Source organism: Anabrus simplex, chromosome 4 (genome assembly GCF_040414725.1).
Source record: "Anabrus simplex isolate iqAnaSimp1 chromosome 4, ASM4041472v1, whole genome shotgun sequence".
NCBI lineage: Eukaryota > Metazoa > Arthropoda > Insecta > Orthoptera > Tettigoniidae > Anabrus > Anabrus simplex.
Genome location: NC_090268.1, coordinates 84,245,452 through 84,265,456, shown reverse-complemented (window position 1 = coordinate 84,265,456; position 20,005 = coordinate 84,245,452). Strand labels below are relative to the sequence as shown.

The 20,005-nt window shown below is 40.6% G+C and overlaps 1 protein-coding gene across 1 annotated transcript in view; it reads left to right on the top strand.

Annotated features, from left to right (window-relative positions):
* Positions 1 to 20,005, top strand: part of Mtpalpha (monolysocardiolipin acyltransferase Mtpalpha) — a 134,690-nt gene that overhangs the window by 62,227 nt on the left and 52,458 nt on the right. Inside the window, exons 5-8 of the mRNA XM_067145136.2 lie at positions 6,115 to 6,322; positions 14,717 to 14,892; positions 14,981 to 15,151; positions 15,239 to 15,461. Coding sequence (XP_067001237.2) covers positions 6,115 to 6,322; positions 14,717 to 14,892; positions 14,981 to 15,151; positions 15,239 to 15,461 — 778 coding nt within the window. The remainder of the gene's footprint in view (positions 1 to 6,114; positions 6,323 to 14,716; positions 14,893 to 14,980; positions 15,152 to 15,238; positions 15,462 to 20,005) is intronic.

The window sequence follows — 20,005 nt, the reverse complement described above, 5'->3', positions numbered from 1 at the left end:
TATTTTGTCTTCAGGAGTATGTAAAATTATCATGTCCCGAATGAGAGAATCAGTGTAGGATGAACCACAACCGTCCTTGGAGCAGATGAACTGGCAGGGTTTAGCTAGACCACGCAATTCAGTTATCCATTCAGTATGTGTCTGATGGGGTTGCTTTCTGCTCTGAAAAAATTTATAGCGAGCAGCCACTATGTGAGGAGCTTGGGCATAGTGTTCCGTGAGACGGGCCAAGAGCTGCGTGAAGGGTACCTCAGATAAGTGTTCTTCTGGACTTAATTTGCGTAGTAATTCACACGTAGCATTGCCAACCGAACTAAGAAATAGTGCGCGGCGGCGTAGATCGTCTGTGACAGAATGGCAGATGAAATGCTGTTGCAAGCGGGCTAAATAAACTGACCATTCTTCCTTAGCTGGATCAAAAGCAGAGAACGGAGGAATAGCTGATGGCTGTGTAGATACAGAAAGAGCTTGAATAGCCTGAAGTAATGCTGCCTGTTGTTGTTGCATAAACTGTTGTTGTTGCTGCTGTAAGGCTTGGAAGACCGTAGCGAGTTGTTCCGCAGTAGCCATTGAGAGATGCGTGCAAGAAAGAGTAAGGTAAGCTGTGTGTCAGAACTGGTTGGAGTGTCGTCGTTGTTTAGCACGTCGCCGTAGAGTTGACAACTGGGCCCGTTGAATTGTAGTGTTGGCTTCGTGTGTACCTCGACGCTATAGAGTTGGCAACTGGGACCGAAGAAATGTAGTTTGGTGCTCTTTTACCTCGTCGCCATAGAGTTGTGTTGTAACCAAGGTTGAAGTTTACAGAACACAACTTTTATTGCTTCACTTTATGATATTTACACAAATAACAGAAAATTATTTTGAAGCAAAAAGGAATATTGAATCTTGAGAAAAGTCTGTCTTTATACAATATGTACAGGTTTACAGTCTTTATATACACTTCTATCTTGAAAAGATAGTCTTTGTGAATTGACACGTTGATAGTCGAGAACTATCTGGCACACTAACATAAATGTTCATGAGAGTCCTTGTTTGTTGAAGTGCCTGAATTCCTAAAAAGCAAGTTCAATTGATTGAAGAAATTCCACCTAGCGAAACTAAGGGAGCTTGCGTAAGTTAGGGAATGAAAATGGCTTGTAAAAGAATTACGGAACATAGGCAGCGGAAACAGGTAAGGGAGCGGTGACCAGAGGTGAAACCTCGTACTGCCAGAAATTCAGTCCACCTGGTCGAAGCACATTTTCAAGAGGAGTAGCCTCCGTGCTCGACGTAGGGTGTATTCTGGAGCTGGACACCAGGGCAAGTGGGCAAGTGAGCAGGCCGGGAGCTCCTATTTATAGTACACTCGATGGTCAGGCACGCGCACTGAGGGCTGCGCGTCGAAGCTAGCAGAATGATACACAGGCGCGCTTGCAGCTGGCTGGCGGAGCGAGAAAGGGAGCGCCGGACATACAACAGTACCAGTGTGGTTTTCGAGCAGCTCGATCGACCCCTGACTAATTGGTACACCTGGAGAGCTCTATCCAGGATGTGTTTCTCCGCAAAAAGCATTTGGTGGCTTTTTTCTTTGACTTAGAGAAGGCATACGACACCTTTCAGTCCTGCATCAATGGAAATTCCAAGGTAACTTGCCGGTATTTATTGCGAATTTTTTGTTCCTCCGTCTATTCCGTGTCCGAGTAGGGAGGACTTATTTGCAGTACACGTTCAGGAAAATGGAGTCCCACAGGGATCGGTTCTTAATGCCATTCTGTTCGCGATTGCCATAAATGGTATTGTCGCTGCTGCTGGTTCACCAGTAATACCGTCGCTATATGTTGACGATTTTGCTTTGTACTATAGTTCGCGTAATATAGCAGTTGCTGAGCGACAATTACAGCAAGCTATTAGGAGAGTGGAAAAATGGACCGTAGAACATGGCTTTCGATTTTCCACCGCAAAGACCTCTGTCGTCCACTTTTGTCGTCAAAGTGCTCTTCACCCGGCTCCTGAACATCATCTAGGAAATGTCTCCCTTCCTGTAGTTGACACTTACCGATTTCTTGGGCTCCTTTTTGATATTATATTATCGTGGGAGCCACATGTGCGGCAGTTAAAAGTGCAGCACACTGGGAAGCCGAATATCATGAAGTTTCTTAGCAGCACTAATTTTCTTGCTGACTGCATGGTTCTCCTACAATTCTATAGGGCACATATTTTCTCCGAGTCAGACTACGGCAGTGCAGCATATGGCTCAGCAAGACCATGCGTCCTTGCAAAGGTGAACAGCATCCACCACAGCTTGGTTAGGTTGACGACGGGAGTTTTTTGTACAACCCCCGTTGCTAGCCTGCTCGCTGAGTCTGGTGTGCCGCCATTACACCTGAGGCGCCAGCAAATGCTCCTTTTGTATGCTGTAAATTTGCGACAGGTGCCACTTCATCCAAGCTATCCTTGCATATTCAACAAAGGCAGCAGTTTGCTATACGCTGTGTGTCCTTGAACAACGCAGCCAGTTGAAATATGCTTGGATAGCAGTCACAGATTGTTTCACGTACCTTCGGTTCCTTGCCTTGTCAGACAACCAAGTAGGGTATCTCCGTGGGTAGTATGACATCCTGAAATAATCCTGGATCTGCACACTGGCCCGAAGGAAGACACGGACCCTTCGATTTATCGGAGGCTCCTTCTGTCCGTTGTTGGCTGGTATCCAGGTTCAGTCGTAGTTTTCCACGGATGGCTCGAGAACAGACATTAAAGTGGGCTGTGCGTTCGTTGTTGAGTCTAATAGGTTTCTTTTTGCTCTCCTGGAAACCTGTAGTGTGTACACAGCAGAGCTCTTTGCTACCTGTGAAGCTCTGCGGTACGCACTGTCTGATGAGCGCCGACACTTGCTTGTGTCTACTGACTCCTTAAGTTCGCTACAGTCTCTTGATACCTGTATAGACAAGAAATGTGTTTTTCCACCAATCATATACACAATTTATTGTAAATAGATTACACTAGTACCGGTTTCGGCCCTTAATGGCCATCATCAGCTAGTACATGATTAGTTTCCAGCCATTAGACAAAATAACAAGTTGTTATTATGTTAGACATCCAGATGTCTAATAGGGGGTGGAAATGCAGTATACAGTAGCATGAAGTTAAAATATCTGTGGTCAAAGGTAAAAAGTTGCAATAAGTGAGAACATGAGTATACAGAACAGACTAAAATATATGGGCTACAATATAAAACACTTAACACATTACAATTTATTATGTATAGGTTAGACACTTATTAAAATTTGAGTTCATGTTGCTTAGATTTCATTCTTCTATCTTCTATGTGGTTCCTTTGCTTCTATGTTATGTCAGTTCACAGAAGATAGAAGAATGGAATCTAAGCAACATGAACTCAAATTTTAATAAGTGTCTAACCTATACATACCAAATTTTAATGTGTTAAAGCTTTTTAGGTGTTTTATATTGTGGCCCATATGTTTTAGTGTGTTCTGTATACTCATGTTCTAACTTATTGTAACTTTTTACCTTTGACCACAGATATTTTAACTTCATGCTACTGTATACTGCATTTCCACCCCCCATTAGACATCCGGATGTCTAACAACAACTTGTGATTTTGTCTAATGGCTGGAAACTGATCATGTACTAGCTGATGATGGCCATTAAGGGCCAAAACCGGTACTAGTGTAATCTATTTACAATAAATTGTGTATTGATTGGTGGAAAAACACATTTCTTGTCTATACATTGAATCTATCAATACGGAAAATGAAGTTTATAAATAATAACATTCATACTTGTTTCCCTCAGCATCCTCTGGTGCAGCGGATCCAGGACCTGCTGACCGGGTGTTCAGATGCCGGCACCAGAATCACGTTTCTGTGGCTCCCAAGCCACATGGGTGTAGAGGAAAACGAATTAGCAGATAAGGCTGCCAAGGAGGCTGTAACACTGACCCCGTTACCTTTCAAGGTTCCAGCAAGTGATATTTGCTCTTAGCTTAGACATCTGGTTTTGTCCCATTGGCCACTCCTCTTCCACATAAGCTGAGAGCGGTTAAAGGTACTACGAAGGTATGGAGGACTTCCCTCAGGCCTCTTGGAGGGAAGCAGTGGTATTATGTTCTCTTCAGATCAGTCATGGTATCCTGACTCATTCCCATGTATTGAAAGGAGAACCCGCTCCGATGTGTACTTGCGGCAGTCATCTTGTCGTGGTTCACATCCTTACGGAGTGTGTGGACCTGGTCGATCTGCGCCGTAGTCTTAACCTCCCGAGTACAATCTCCCTTATCTTGCGAGATGACGAGCAGTCAGCAGACCTCGTCATCCGCTTTATGAGGGATAGTGGTCTGTTTTATCGTGTGTAATGATGTCCTTTGTCCTAGTGTTTTTGTGTCAATTGTGCTTTTATCCCTTTAACTTCATTTTAGTTTGTGTTGGGTATTTTAATATGTTATTTTAACGTGTAATGTAAATTATGTATATATATCTGTACTACCAGGCAATGCCGTATTCCTTTGTTTCCTGTATTTTCTCTTATTTTATTAGAAAATAATTCATTGCGAATTAGATCCACTGATTGTTTTAACCTCTTAACATGAAAGCCAGAGTATACTCGGGGTTTTATATATTTATATAAAATAAAATCCCGAGTATACTCGGGAATGTCGCTCATTGGTCGGTACCTAATTTAAAAGCCCGAATATACTCGTTTCTTGTTGTTTATCAATATTTCTGCCAGATGTTTATGAAATTATTACTTTAGGGTCCTATTTTTGCCAACAGATGTCTCTGACTCAACCGTAGTGGATGTCGGTGACTCGGGCAGTTCGTTTTCACGGCTTTCCAGCAATGTAGCATTGTGTGTTGATCCTTGTTTTAGGGCATTTCACACAGCCACAAACATTTGAACAGTATTGAGTGTCATGTTGTATTACTTGCCATCTGTTTAGTGCTGTGTTATTTATTTTAGAACCTGTAAAAAATATCACGAGTATACTCGGGATTTTAAAGCAGGAACTTTTCGGTGGCTTGTATTTCATTGTTAAGTTCAAAAAAGTGTATTTTTATTGTTACCACTGTCATTAGTTTTCAATAAATAGCCCATTTTAACAATAAAAAAATTAGGTAAAAACAGATCACAATTTTGTAAATAATTGGTATGTTAAGAGGTTAATCTCATACTCATTTTTCTTCATCACCATTTTTTTTAAACTCTAGTCAGTGGGTACATTTTAAAATTTTAACTTATCGTATATCATGTCGTCTATCTCGTTCCATTAGGAGCCGATGACCTTCGATGTTAGGCCCCTTAAAACAACAGTCATCATCATCATCAGTTTCTAGACAAGATTTTGATGAGTAAACCTCATCTTGAAAAGAGGTACCATCAGTTTCCGTAAATATATGATTTGACTTTGCACAGGGTTTTGTTTTAGTGATGCCATTTTTGTGACAGTCGTTTGTTTTGAGGGGATTCATACAAAACACGTTTTATTATACGTTCAGCTTTGTGCCAGTCTGTCGTACCCACCTTGAACAGAGTTTGTGGTACTGTAAATGTTCAGTGACAATTTTGAACACAGCTGTACAACACACTTCCGGACATTATCATAAATATTTCATTTCATCCTTGATGGCTGAGGCATGACTTGCTCTCTCTTTCTCATGAGCATTTGTTCTCCGTTTTTAAAATGTATGCACAGCCTTTTAACATTGGCCACATTCACAACACTTTCTCCACAGTCTGTAGTAAATCCTCTATGATTGTTAGTAGGTCTAATGTTTTCATTATTCAAAAAACAAATAACAGTGAACTTCAACATTTATATGAGGTTTGGAATTTTGGTAGTGATTAAATGGCTTCTCTTATGATCTATCCAGTTCATTGTTAAGGAGCTGAAATTTTGCCGTGTAGGAAATGGAGTTACAAGGAAACATCTTCCTTATGGAGAAATGAGTGCAAATAGTAGGACCAATGTATTCTATGCTTTCAGTTTACCTTTCATGCTTGGTGCTGGTGTTTCAATTTGTCAAATAGTGTGACTAAAGATCATACCTGGTAGTTGTGTAACTGTATCCTTTTCCAAGTGTTATTAATTTTATGGATATTGGTATAATTTTCCAGAACTATGCAGCATTTGGAAGAAGTATCAGTTGACATAGCAAGGAAGTTGGCAGCTAAACAGATCAAGCCAGACCATTCTCCTAAGTCTCTTATGGATAAAGCAATGAGTTTTGCTCTGAAATATAATTGGGTCCGTGACCAAATATTTGGTAGAGCAGAGCAGCAAGTTAAGAAAATGACTGGTGGATTGTACCCAGCTCCATTAAAGGTATAGTAGTGTGTGCTGTTGAAATTTGTCATGGGAGTAAATATTAAAGATCATGTAAGTTTAGGAAGTAAAGAATTTAAGCACTGGCATGACTTGCCAAATGATTGAAATCTTCACACAGGTACATCTCATATCCACCTCTCCCTTGACGCTCTCACCTCTCTTCATATTGTTAATATATTATAGCCTCCTTCCATAATACTACAATTTCTGTTAAAGATAACAGTATGGATCTAATCTCAGAGTCAAATGTATTGAGACATTCCATCTGACAACTGCGAAACCATCACATGCTGTGGTGACTTCTAGATCAGTTGTCATGAATGTGTTATTTCCTCAGCTTTCCTCCTTTTTTGACAACAGTTTTATTGTTGGAATAGTACCTTATTACATGCCCTTGATCATCTATCTTGGTAAATGTAGCCAGGGAAATGTAGTTAGGGGAATATCGAGCAGGGTTCAGAGCATCGAGAACCTGTGCTGAACGGATACAAAACCTCAAGACCATCCTCCAGTATAGCAAGAAGCAATCCGCACAGTACCTTTGTCGACTTCCAGAAGGCATCAGATTCCACTCTCCTTAAAACCGTAAGGGAACTAGAACTGAACAACAAAATCAGTAGGTTGATGCAACCCACCCTGCACACCACCACTTCCAAAATAATGTTTAGAGGACAGGTGTGGAGAGCTTCCTAGTCAAAACAAGTGAGGAAAGGAGACTGGATCTCGTGCATATTATATAACTGTGTCCTGGAAAAGATCATCAGGCAATGGACCAGATCCCTACCAGTGAACACAAATTAAGGATTGGGACCAAACAACTGAAGGATCCCATGCCTGGTCTTTGCTAATGACTTGACCTTACTAGCAAATAACATGCAAGTGGCTACTATGCAACTCAAACACTGCAATCAATAGCAGGTGAAACAGGTTTCCTGATCAACATCAGAAAGACCAGAGCTCATTAGCAGTATCAAGCACGCCTTTAGAATGATGAGTCACTGATACCAAGATTGTCAAGAGAGCCAAAACTTAGAGTGAATTTCAAAGACTTCAGTTAAATGATTGCTCACGAACAGAGGAGAATTAAACTAGACAAGGCATACCATGCCTGTAGAAGACTGGACGTCTCAAAACATTTATTGATGAATGTCAAACCAACACTATAATCCAGTAAACAGACTGTCGGCCCTCTACGCAGCAGATTGCCTGTGAGCTTGCATCCCAGAGGTAGTTTGTTCGAGCCCCACTGTCGGCAGCCCTGAGGATGGTTTTCCGTGGTTTCCCATTTTCACACCTGGCTAATGCTGGGGCTGTACCTTAATTAAGGCCACAGCCGTTTCCTTCCCCCTCCTAAGCCTTTCCTATCCCATTGTAGCCATAAGACTTAGCTGTGTCGGTGCAACGTAAAGCCAATTGTAAAAAAGAATATATATATGACTAAGAATCCTACCAGATGGAAGGCGATGGTACAAACCAAACTGTGAACCCCACCAACACGAAGAAACCTCACAAATGCCTTCAGAAAAAGATGGCTAGCTTTCTATGAACACTTGCATAGATTGGACTCCCAGAGGCAGTCTTATAAGATCTTCAAAGTAGCCAGCAACGGTAAAACGATTGGATCACTGTGGATCAAGCCGTTAAAGAAGGATCTTGCAGAAGTTCATATTAATCATGTCGCCATAACAGGATGCCTAAAGGACCTGGAGATAGTAAAGGAATTTGTGTACCTAGGGTCAGTCATCAGTGACACGGGAAGCTATGAAATAGAGATGAAAAGACGTATTGTTCTACTTCGTGCTGCTATGGTTAAACTTGCTAAGATCTGGCAGAACCAGACAATATCAAAAGCTACGAAGATGCTCTTGGTGGAATCACTAGTGTTCTCAGTCTTTTTGTACGGCTGTGAGACTTGGATCGTGAATGCTGGAGACAAAAGTTGAATTGATGCCTTTGAGATGTGGTGTTGGCGGAGAATGCTGCATGTATCCTGGACGGAAAGAAGAACCATTGTTTCCATTCTGAACGAACTGAGCATCCAGAAATGTCTGTCTTCCCATGTGAGTGAGTGTTGCCTCCAGTTCCTCGGCCAAATTTTCAGAAGAGGAGAGAACTTGGAAATGACCATTTTGAAAGGCAAAGTTGAAGGCAGTAGACCAGGGGGAAGAAAAGCAAGTAGATGGATTAGATCAGACAAAGAAGATCACTGGCCTACCTCTTCAGACCATGCTAAGGAAAGCCTGAAAATTGCTTTGGATGGAGTCATCTCGTGAAGGCTGCAAACAAAAATGAGATATTTATGAGGTCTCGACGCTGAGCAATGTGCAAAATGAATAATGATGATGAATTGTTAACAGAAGTATCTCTTGTTCAACTATCAAACCAGTCCCTCCCTAACATTTCGTGCAGAAGCTAACCACAATGAGGCCAGGAAATGATCTGAGGAGCGCAAGATAGGGTTCAGCAAGAAAATGGAGGATTACTGGACTAACAAAAAACCTCAAGGTACCACGAAGCAGCAGCCAAACCCACCATCAAGAACACCAGAAGTGGCAAATAGACAACAACTCAGTTAAAGCTCAAGCACCTTGGCCTCAGGTGGCCCAAACAAACTCAAAAAGAAGTAGTAGTTTCTTGCAGTGAATATGTCCTTGCAAGATTGGAAAAGCCATGTAGAATACAGAAGCATCTGGGGACTCTCCATCCATGCAGCCACCAGGAGTAATCATCAACTTGATGGTACCTAGTCAAGTAGTTTCTGTCCGGCCAGTTACCTTGCGAGAAGTCGGTAACCAGTAGAGAACAATATAAAGGCGGCAATAATCAACTTCAGGTCATTGACTGGAAATTTGGAAGAGATCATTGATTCTATGGAGAAGCAGAAGTTGAGGAAGGGATACACTCTTTACTGAAGTGGAGGACATAAGATGAAGAATGGAGCTGCGATAATAACCAATAAGATCTTGGATGAATATGTAGATAAAGTGGATTACGTAAGTGATAGAACAGTTAAGGATAGAAAATGGAGTAAAGGATTTCATCCAAATGTATGCACCCCACGCTGGATACAAAGATGGTATGGACGAATTCTTGGAGAAACTGGAGAGAGAAATAAAGGATGTGGAGGTGACTATCACGGGAGACTTTAATGCAATAACAGCATGCAACAGAAAAAAATGGAAAGAGTAATTGGATATTTTAAATATAAAAAGAGGAATCAAGAGAGAGATAAATTGGTGGATATTTGTATGTTTAAGTGTGGGCAATAGAATACAGTGTTCAGAAAGAGGAATAGTAAAAAAAGTTTGAGGTATGGATGGGGAAACGGAAGGATAAAAGCAGTACTTAATTACTACATGGTGGAAAGACCAAATTGTAGATAGTTCTTTGATGTAGCAGAGTACAGCGCTTAATGAATCCCACTGAAGGTTACTCTGACTTAAAAGTCTGGAACGTGGGTGAGGGTATACTTATCTATAGTAAATTTTCTGAATTTATGCAGATCTTGGCCACTCTAGACATTTTGGTATGAAATTCATTTATCAATAAAAAGTCTTACAAGATATACTTAATTCAACAATAAATCGCTCAGTCAAATCATAAATATAATCCCAAATACACAACAACAATATTAAGAATCATAACAATTATACAAATATAGTTCCTCAAAAGCTATTCACTTAAAGGTAAATTGCATATAGGAAAATTAAAGGATAGCTAACCAGCCCATTAAAAGCTCGTCGCCATAAGACATATCTGTGTCGGTGCGACGTAAAGCCAATAGCAAAAAAAAAAAAAAAAAGCTCATTAGACAATCCCTAAATAGTTTTCGAAAACAATTCAAATTATGATAATAATAATAATAATAATAATATAATAATAGTAACAGTGCAAGTGGTAGCTTAATTTGAACTCAAATGTCAAGTAACACACTGCAATGCCACATATATAGGCCAAGCAAATCTAAATTTCCAAGCTAGATTTAAAAGAAATTAATAATAATGAACTGCAAGTACTGTTCATAAAGAGTTGAAGTAAGCAAAAGTGAAATAACGAAAAAAACTGTATAATGGCAGACTATTATTAGATGCTCATTAAGAACCCTTGCATACTTTACAAAAGAATTGTGATATGCATCAGTAGGTCCTGCACAGAGGTGGACACCCCTGGGTAGCCAGTATGGTGAATTTCCAAAAGGCATCCGATTCAATAGACAGGCAATACCCTCTTCTCTACCCTGCGGGAACTAGGCCTCGATGAGAAGACCACCAGACCTTGACGAACATCACCTCCAAACTCAAGTTCAGGCGTGAGCTCTCTGAGAGCTTTACCATCCGGACAGGATTCGGAGAGGGAGATGGTCTCTCTTGCATCCTCTTTAACTCAGTACTAGAGAAGATCATCGGGGAATGGACTGCGACATTGTCATCAGAAGTAGGACTAGGACTGAAGCTTCAGTACAAGAAAGACAACCTCTGTGTACCCTGTATAGCCTTTGCTGATGATCCCTACTGGCCTACAGCGTGGAGGAGGCTACTCACCAACTACAGGTCCTCTGCAGTATTGCAGCAAAAACCAGCTTGAGGGTTAACCTACAGAAGATGGAATTTATCACTGATATAAAGCAAGCTCCTTCTACAATCCTATTAAGAAACAATACCATAAGTAAAGTTCCTGCAGTCAAATACTTTGGAGAATAGATCTCGGCAAGCGAGAGCGAAACTTTGGCCATAGACACCAGGTGCACTAAGTTAGAGAGGGCCTCATTCCTGTAAAAGTTTCTACACCTCCAAGTACCTCTCAAAGATTCTAAAGCTGAAGCACTACAACTCAGTAGTAAGACCCCCTGTGCTCTACACCTCGGAGTGCCTCTTGATGAATCGAAAGGGCCCACTCAGGAAACTAGAACTTAGAGAGGAAGATCTTGAGGAGGATACTAGGACCCATAAGAGAGGAGCACATGTATGAGAAAAAGGCGACTGACCTTTTATGGGCACATGACCCGCCTGAAACCCTGCAGGCTCACCAACAGAATTCCCACAGAGACAATTAGGGGAAAGGCTTCCAAGACAAAGTGGATCACGTCAGTAAAATCCGACCTAGAGGAACTACAGATCCCATTAGAAATCATTAGAGAGCCAATCTCAGTACCAACAGGCTATCCTACAGGGAGTCTTCCCAATGTCCCTCACAAGCAAAAAGAGTACAGGTACCACCAGACCTAAGTGGACAGATGGAAGGTTGTAGGCATATGGCCAGAAAATGGAAGCATACTGGGCCGAAGAAAAAGCAGAAGACCACAGCTAAGAGTTAAGATGATCCTCATGGTCCCTAGTATCCAAAACGAACCAAAAATATAAAATAAAATAACAATAATGATAATACTAAGGGGAACACTAAAAATAAAACACCTAAAAGTAAAATACAGCATGTCATTGACCTAGCTAGGGTGAGGGGCATGACGTGGCAGAAGGTATACATACTGGCAGCCAGTTTTACTCACACTAATGACAATTAGTTTTGGAAGACTGAAGAACTTAACAGTTATTTGTTCTAAAAAAGACCACCCTGTTAGTCGAAGAAAACATTATTAAAACTATGATATAAGGGAAACAGTTTCACTGTCTTGACGTTCCCTGCACCTATACCATTAATGCAAATTCATTTATGGGATACCTACACCAAAGGCTAGATGTGCTTACTTCATCTCCTCTACCAGAGCCTGATCAGAAATATGAATACAGTGGTATGTCCTACACTTATCTGACCATTTCACACTGCGGAACTGATATTTACAACCTGTGGTTTTCTCAGTGATGCTGTTAATGTAATACGATGCTCCTTGAAAGAATTTTTATAGTTTCCGTGTGACATTCCAGATTGTATGTTATATTCTGACAGAAAACATAAAGGTCTTTTTAAAGAATCATGGGAAGTAGCACACAACACATTAATGCTTGCACTGTTCTTATCAGAGTTGCCGTTGCATATGTTGGGAGCCATTATTTGGAATTCTAACTTGTCTACATTAAACATAGCTAATGCTGGTTAAATTATTAACCAATAAAATAGTCTCCATGATACAAGGAAAATACGTCAAAAGCATCAAGACTGCGAAATGACTGCCTGTTACTCTCTGCCTCACAAAGTTATAGGAGTTGGACTTCAAGGAATATACACCTGCCAATAATTGGATGAAACACCATAAAGTCCTCTCCTGTAGTAAGTGGCAGGATGCAGTTAAAATTATGTCTAATGTCACTGCAATAAGAATCATGCCGGGTAGATCTTTGGATGATAACCTCTGTAAGCGTTGCTGTAGAGAGAAAGAAACACTGGCCCACGTCCTGGGATCGTGCCCACACAGTGAAGTACTGAGAAATTACCAACATCCTCAAGTAAGATCTTTAATCGCAGATGAACTTCAGGGGAAAGGATATACCACATATGAAAAAGTCCATGGCATCTCATCAGTTGGCAGCACTGGACGCTAGGAAAAGGCTATAGAAAAGACCCTACAATCAGGTTTGATTATAAAGGCCAACTAGAGGAAGCAGATGCTAAGAACATCATTATTTACATTCCAATAGTCACCTTCAACAAACATAAATTCCATCTACTAGAGATTGAAGTGATTGGGCTCAAGCTTGGAGCACATGGTTACAGTACCAGCATTCTTCATGAGGTTCTCAAAGAAGTTTGGCTTGCCTAAGAATAGAATGCATGACGTACTTAAAATATAATCTGTAGTTGCTGAAAATTCCCACTTCAACAGTTATTACCTAGCACTATAAAATATATTTACACAGACTATAATTTTACAGCAATGTAGGCCTATTTTTTTGTCCACAGTGGCATGCTGTATATTCAGGAAGTTGATGGTTCCATTAAATCATCTTTCTGTCTAGAATAAACTTGGATTGGAACACGGTTAAGGTCAAACAATGGTGGTCAGGTAGAAGAAGATGGAAAGGTGCCATAAACATCCCAACCTGCAATTGGGAATAGCCTGTTGATGGTTAATAAATCTATCTAACGTGGCGAGGAGCTTGTCGAGGGAAATGCATACCTGCGAAATTTGCCGATGTAGGCGGGAGACTGCCGATTATATTATAGTCAAGAAAAGGTTCCACCTTATCAATACAAGTTTTATTAATATAAGATCCTACTTACAGTACCGGTTTCGACTTTTTATACAGTCATCTTCAGCTGTACATTAGTACCTTCACATAAGTCAAAATTGGTTAATATGCCTTGCCTAGTAGAAAAGTCATAATAATGGAATGTGTTCAATGTCCAAATTGGGCATGTTTCAACATAAAACTGGCTATTTGTACATACTAAGATGATATGGATGTATTTTTAGGCCTAAAATTCGTGTGGATTAACTTATTTTAAAAGTACAGGTACATAAACACTTTAAAATATATACAGTAGTACATATTAAAATCACATATTAAAATGTACAGTTCATGTTAAAATCCATTATGATGACTAGGAACACTTCATTAAAATGAATTTGACATCTTGCATTTGTCTGTTTTCTTGTTTTTATCCAATATAAATGGAGAATGTCCGTGCTTGTGTTCGTAGGCAGTATTCTCTTGGGGTTCCGCTATATGTTAGGCTTATCCACTAGTATGATTAATAGATTCGTCAGTTGTTGATGACAAGTCTAATGTATAACCAGAGTTACATATGTGCGGCTGCGATTGAATGTTGTCTTAAAGTATCGAAATAACATCTGCTTTTGCATAAGTGTCAACTGCAGAATGGTGGGTCTTTTCTTGTCTATAATTGCTGATGTATATTATTGCTGTCGTCTTTAAATTGCGTTCAATTTGACGTGTTCACGAACAAAGGACAATTAATGCAGCCTATTACTGTCGCATTTCGCAACAAACGACGCCGGCAAGCGATCCGAAATGTCGTTCTTCTCCATGACAATGCAAGGTCGCATACTGCCACTTTAACGTGGGAAAAACTGGAGAAAAATCACTGGACTCCTCTGGAACCCGTAAGTCCAGATTGATCGCCCTGCGATTACTATTTGTTTGAACCACTCAAACAAGACCTAGGAGGACAGCGGTTCGATGATGATGATGATGATGCAAGTGTAGCGGAGTTCGTGTGCAGCTGGCGCCCCACACGTTCTTCTTTCTATCAGGACGACACCAAAAACTTACCAATCCCATGGAGAAAATGTGTACCTAAGGCAGGACACTATGTAGAAAAGTGATCTTTACCTCTTTTGTTTTTTTCCTTTTGATTCAGTTCATTTAAAAAAATAATTCTCATTTATATTTGGTCTGCCCTTGTAGGAATTCTAAGGTTCTAAGACATACTGTATTTTCTCATTGTGTTTGGGTGCTCTTTTCTTTCCATCTTTAGATCATAGAAGCAATCCGGACTGGTGTTGAGAAAGGTCCGATGGCTGGATATGAAGCTGAAAGTTTATTATTTGGACAACTAGCAATGACACCGGAGAGTAAAGGTCTTATGGGCCTTTTCAAAGCCCAGACTGAGTGCAAGAAAAACAGGATTGGGGTTCCACAGCACAAAGTAAAGTAAGATTGATTTTGCTATTTCTTAAGGTCTTCTTTTGTCTTGGAGATTTTGTCAATGTATTAATAATAATTGCTGTGATCTTTTAAGGACAGTAGGTGTTCTTGGTGCTGGATTAATGGGTGCTGGTATTGCTCAAGTGTCAGTTGACAAAGGTTATAATGTTATACTTAAAGATACTGAAGAAAAAGGTTTGGCTCGTGGAATAGGGCAAATTCAGACTGGGCTTGATAAAGCTGTGAAAAGGAAAAAAATCCTTCCGTAAGTAAGTTCAGAGTTTTCTAATTTCATTATCCACTTCGTACTAATAAACATGGAGTGCTTATGATGGTGATAATTTGCTTACAGCCTTGAAAAAGATCGGTTTCTAGCAAACTTGGAGCCAACGCTATCCTACTCCAGCTTCAAAAATTGTGATATGGTGATTGAAGCAGTATTTGAAGATTTAAAAATTAAACACAAAGTCATCCAGGAACTAGAGCAAGTCATACCAGAACACTGTATTATTGCATCAAATACCAGCGCTCTTCCTATCACTCAGATTGCAAAAGGAAGCAAACGGCCTGAAAAGGTACTGTATCAGTGTTTGTTACTTTTTGGTTTTGAATACTGTGTTAATTTCTATCAAGTTTTTATACAAATTCATATATAATAATAATAATAATAATGAGAAGAATCGTATGGCCTTAGCTACCGTGTGCAGACGTTTCAATTTGATGCCATCTGGCTGTCTGCTCATCAATTTCGACGTTCCGTTTTACTCTAGGCCCACTAGATAGCAGACCGAGTAAACCGAAACCCTCTTGGGCGTCTATGGCTGAGATTTCATGAATTTTGTTGGGTAAACACCAAATGTGTCACCAGAGATCTTTTACGTGCCGACATCGTACGACATGGAGTGTCGAATGGACTTTCTTCTGCCCTTCAAAAAGCAGACTATCTCTGCCGGGCTTGAACCCGCTATCTTGGGATCAGGAGGCCAACACTACCACTGATCCACAGAGGCAGCTAACTTCATAGATGAAAGTTAATATACAAATCACTTCAGTGTTTGATTTATTTAAATTTATTTATTCACAAAGCACAAGATACAGCTACACTGAGCGCATTTCATTTGTACTGTCAACAGCTGTAAATTTTCATAATAAAATATAACAAAAGATAACAAGATCCGGTACACAGCCTACTAATAACTGACCAAATTGAAAACCGTGAGAATATCCATGTTCATAGTCAAGTCATGTAGGTCACGATGGCAGTATAACGTTTTCACATCAACTTATCCTTAAGAGATAATTTACACCCCTCCGGAATATTCTTGATATATTAAGCTCTTTTTGCTTATTAATAGTGTTAAAGAGAGTTGGGAGGTCGATTATAAAAGATCGTTTAAGTACTGAGTGCTGAGTGTGCGGAATGTGGAGAAAGTCTTTGGCTCTGGTAGAGCAGGAAGCAACACAGAGAGAGGAGAGTGAGACAAGATGTTCGGAGCAGTAATGCCCATTTAAGATTCTGTCGAGGAAAAAACTCTGATCAGCTAGCTGTCGCCAGGTGTGCAGCGGTGTAACATTTATTACCCTTAATACCTTCTGCGTAGGCAGATTTCTGAGCTTGGGGTTTCTGTTGCTTACAACTGCAGCAAAGGACATTGCTATGTCTAACTGGTTAATATTGGAGGAGGAGGCTTCTGTCCAAATCAGAGAGCAGTAGTTCAGCAGAGGTTGAATGATCGTGAGGAGCAATGGGATCAAAAATTTCTGTAAAGCAGTAGAGAAAGCCTAGTACTTTCATAACCTTGGTTGTACATGTTTCTATGTTCTTGAATTGTAATTTCGTATCAAATATTACACCTAAGTCACGCTGTTGCATAACTATGGCAATGGGCACATCCCACTCTGACGAGTCTAGTGTCAGACCTAAGACGAAACGCTATTTAATAGAGCAAACGCCTGAAAAGCCTTACATCTGGTATGTTTTTGTAGGTGATATGATGTCGGTAGAGGAGATTTACATAGGGTTATGGTCATGTGGCTGCATTTTTGTGGATTGGGGATAAGTTTCAAAGTACAGCACCAGTTCGATAGGATGTTAACACATTCACGCCCATCATCTGAGCGGCTATTTAAAGGGCTGCTGGCCCAGCTATTCCAGCTGTTAGTGGCAGAGCAAACAACAACGAATTCTTTTCACAATAAGTTGTAAACTGAATAAGATATGGAAACAAAATTTTACACATACCTTAATGAAGTCCTCTAGTATCTCTGTAGTGTGTGGTAGGGAATGTCACACTTTCCTGGATGAATGGGAACACTAAACATTCCAAAAAATAGCGTGTTTCACTAATAATTTTATTTTTGAAGCATACTTTGCACATTCTTCAGGGGAACTTTTCTATATTTGATGGTGGAAACTTTAAGAGAATATACTCTTTTCTCTTCGCATCTAACCTAAATGATGGATCCTTGACCGGTGCCCTTTTTGGCGGCAAAATTGCAGGACGTTGACTTGGAGCTGATGACGTAGATGGAGCTGAGATTTCGGAGAGAGGTGACTGTACTTGTATGTCGGGTTCACTGTTTACCCCGTTTGAGAATTGCCTGGTGTTTCTTTAGATCTTTTGGTACACCCCTATTCGACTGTATTGTTCCCCATATGGCAGTGTTCTGTTCCCGTAATTGTTTCGCGGGTCAAACCCTATTTGTAATAATTGTGCATATAGACTGTATACCCCTGGCCAAGATAATTTTCAAGCAGCTGAAAACCTGTGCTTTGTAAATTCGCATCACTTGCATCATTTATATTGTCCCTGCACATCATGGTTATACTTCAGAACGCGACTATACACACGCTTGTGCAATCACAAACCAACTACGTAGCTAGTTGTGCGAGCGCTAGGCTACCTTCAGAAACAAAACAAAGAAAGTACATTGGGAGCGAAAATCACCGTGGCCATGTGGTTTTCGCTGAGTAGAAACATTCATAGGGTTATTACATTCATCTCTCTCGCACATATTTGTGACCAAAATAGATCCCAGCTGCGTAGGAACGGCTCGAGTTCAAGGTTGCGCTTATCCGGGCTAACTTGGATACGGTCCACAGCATGGTCATGCGCTATGGGCAGTAACTCGAATACGGGCATGAATGTATTAAGTGAGGACTGTAAAACAGCTGCATCTACTGGATTCCTGATCTCCCTAAATATCTTGCAGTCGTCAGCAAAAAGGAGGGTATTTCCTGTCATTTACTTTGGATGGCAGAGCATCCATAAAAAGGAAAACACCAAAGGGCCAAGAGCACTGCCTTGTGGGACATTGGAGGTGACTGGTAACCATGAGGATGATGTGCCTGATAATACCACTATCTGTCAACGGTTATGTAGGAAGCTAGCAAGAAGGGCACGAAGACTACCTTGTATATTAAATCGTTTGGAGAGTTATGGAGCAACAGAGTGTTCTACAGAATTTATTTTCTCTTTAACGCTATCAAATTCCCATTATGTGAGAATTATTTCAAATTGGAGGTATTCCATCAGTTATCTTGTATGAAATTTAGTAATTCTACCAATGATGTGTTGCTGTTTCTTGTAGTTCAGAGCTCTATGGTACTAACACTGATGTCCTTGAGTGATGTTTTTAGGGGAACATTTGCTCAGGTTTTAAGGGGCTGTTTTTGAATGTTATGAAGATGCCAATGGTGCATAAAACAAACAATGTATCCTTATGTAATAATGTTTTTAATAGGTAACTTTCAATAATGCTTATTAAGTATAGGCTGCGTTGAGTGCAAGGCGGCGAGAAATAACTTAAGCCGCTAAGGGGACCAGCAGTTTTAGGCATGTGAGTTCTTCTAGGTGGGGTGACGGTCCCCCTCAATGTAGGAAATGCCGCTGGAACCCATCAAGCCGTGTCTGTCCCCAGGTTAGGGATAGCTGCAGAAGACATTTATACTCCTTGTTCGGCCTCCTCACCGTTGACAGCAGCTCTAAAATCCCTTTGGGAGTGGTGAACCCATTGTAATAAAAGCCTCAAGTGAAAGGAAATATGGTGTGGTCCTGGAATATGCTAGGGTGTCCCCTGCAGGCGACGCACAGTTCTTCAGGTAGCTGTGAGAAGTGGGCAACCAGTATCACAATACAGTGAAACCTTGTTAATTCGAAGTCATTGGGATGCAAAAATCGGACCTTGAATCACGTGATTTCGAATTAACCATCAACTCGTAATTCAGAACTGACAACCCTTGCTGTGTCACAAAATATTCTAAGATCCATTAACTGCATGCAGTTAACTTTGATTCACAGTTTAAACCTCTCAAATGTCATGGAAGAAACTATTTCCGAAATGTATCCAACAAGGTGCATTTACATTATTCAAATAATGCACTTGGATAAATCACTGACAAACATAACCTCACGCAGTGAAAAAAAAAAAGATGCACGATTCAAAGACAAGGACAAATTATGCTGGCTCCCCTATGCAAATGCTTTATTTTTTGTATTACTTTACTGTTTGCATTTTTTAGATGCCTTGTACTTGAAGGAAGATGAGGGATCTCTACAAGAAAATTAGGGAAATCAAAGGAAAATTCCAGGCAAAAATTGGAATGGTAAAAGATAAAAATGGTGAAGATCTAACAGGAGCAGAGGACATTAAGGAAAGATGGATGGAACATGTAGAAGATCTGCCTAAGAAAGAACTGTGTGTTATTGATAATGAAGTTCATGTGCCCTTAGAACCAGAACCAGATATTTTAGAAAGTGAAGTCAAATGGGCCCTAGAGAATACTGCTAAAAAACAAAGCAAGTGGACATGACGGAATTCCAGTAGTGATGTTCCAAGTACTTAGGGATGGCGCAGTGAAAGTTTTGCATTCCATATGTCAGCAAATATAGAAAACCCAACAGTGGCCAAAAGAATGGAAAATTTCAGTATTCATCCCAATTCCCCACGAACCTGCTACGCAGGCATAGCAGGGGGAGATGTGATACTCCCACGTGGCGCGTCCCATGGGGTGGATAGGGGTGTCCTAACCGGCTTGCCGGCGGACTTGAGGGAAATAAAATACCTCTCGCGGACCAAACACACTACCCCCTGCGGGTGGGGGACGCACATGTAGAAT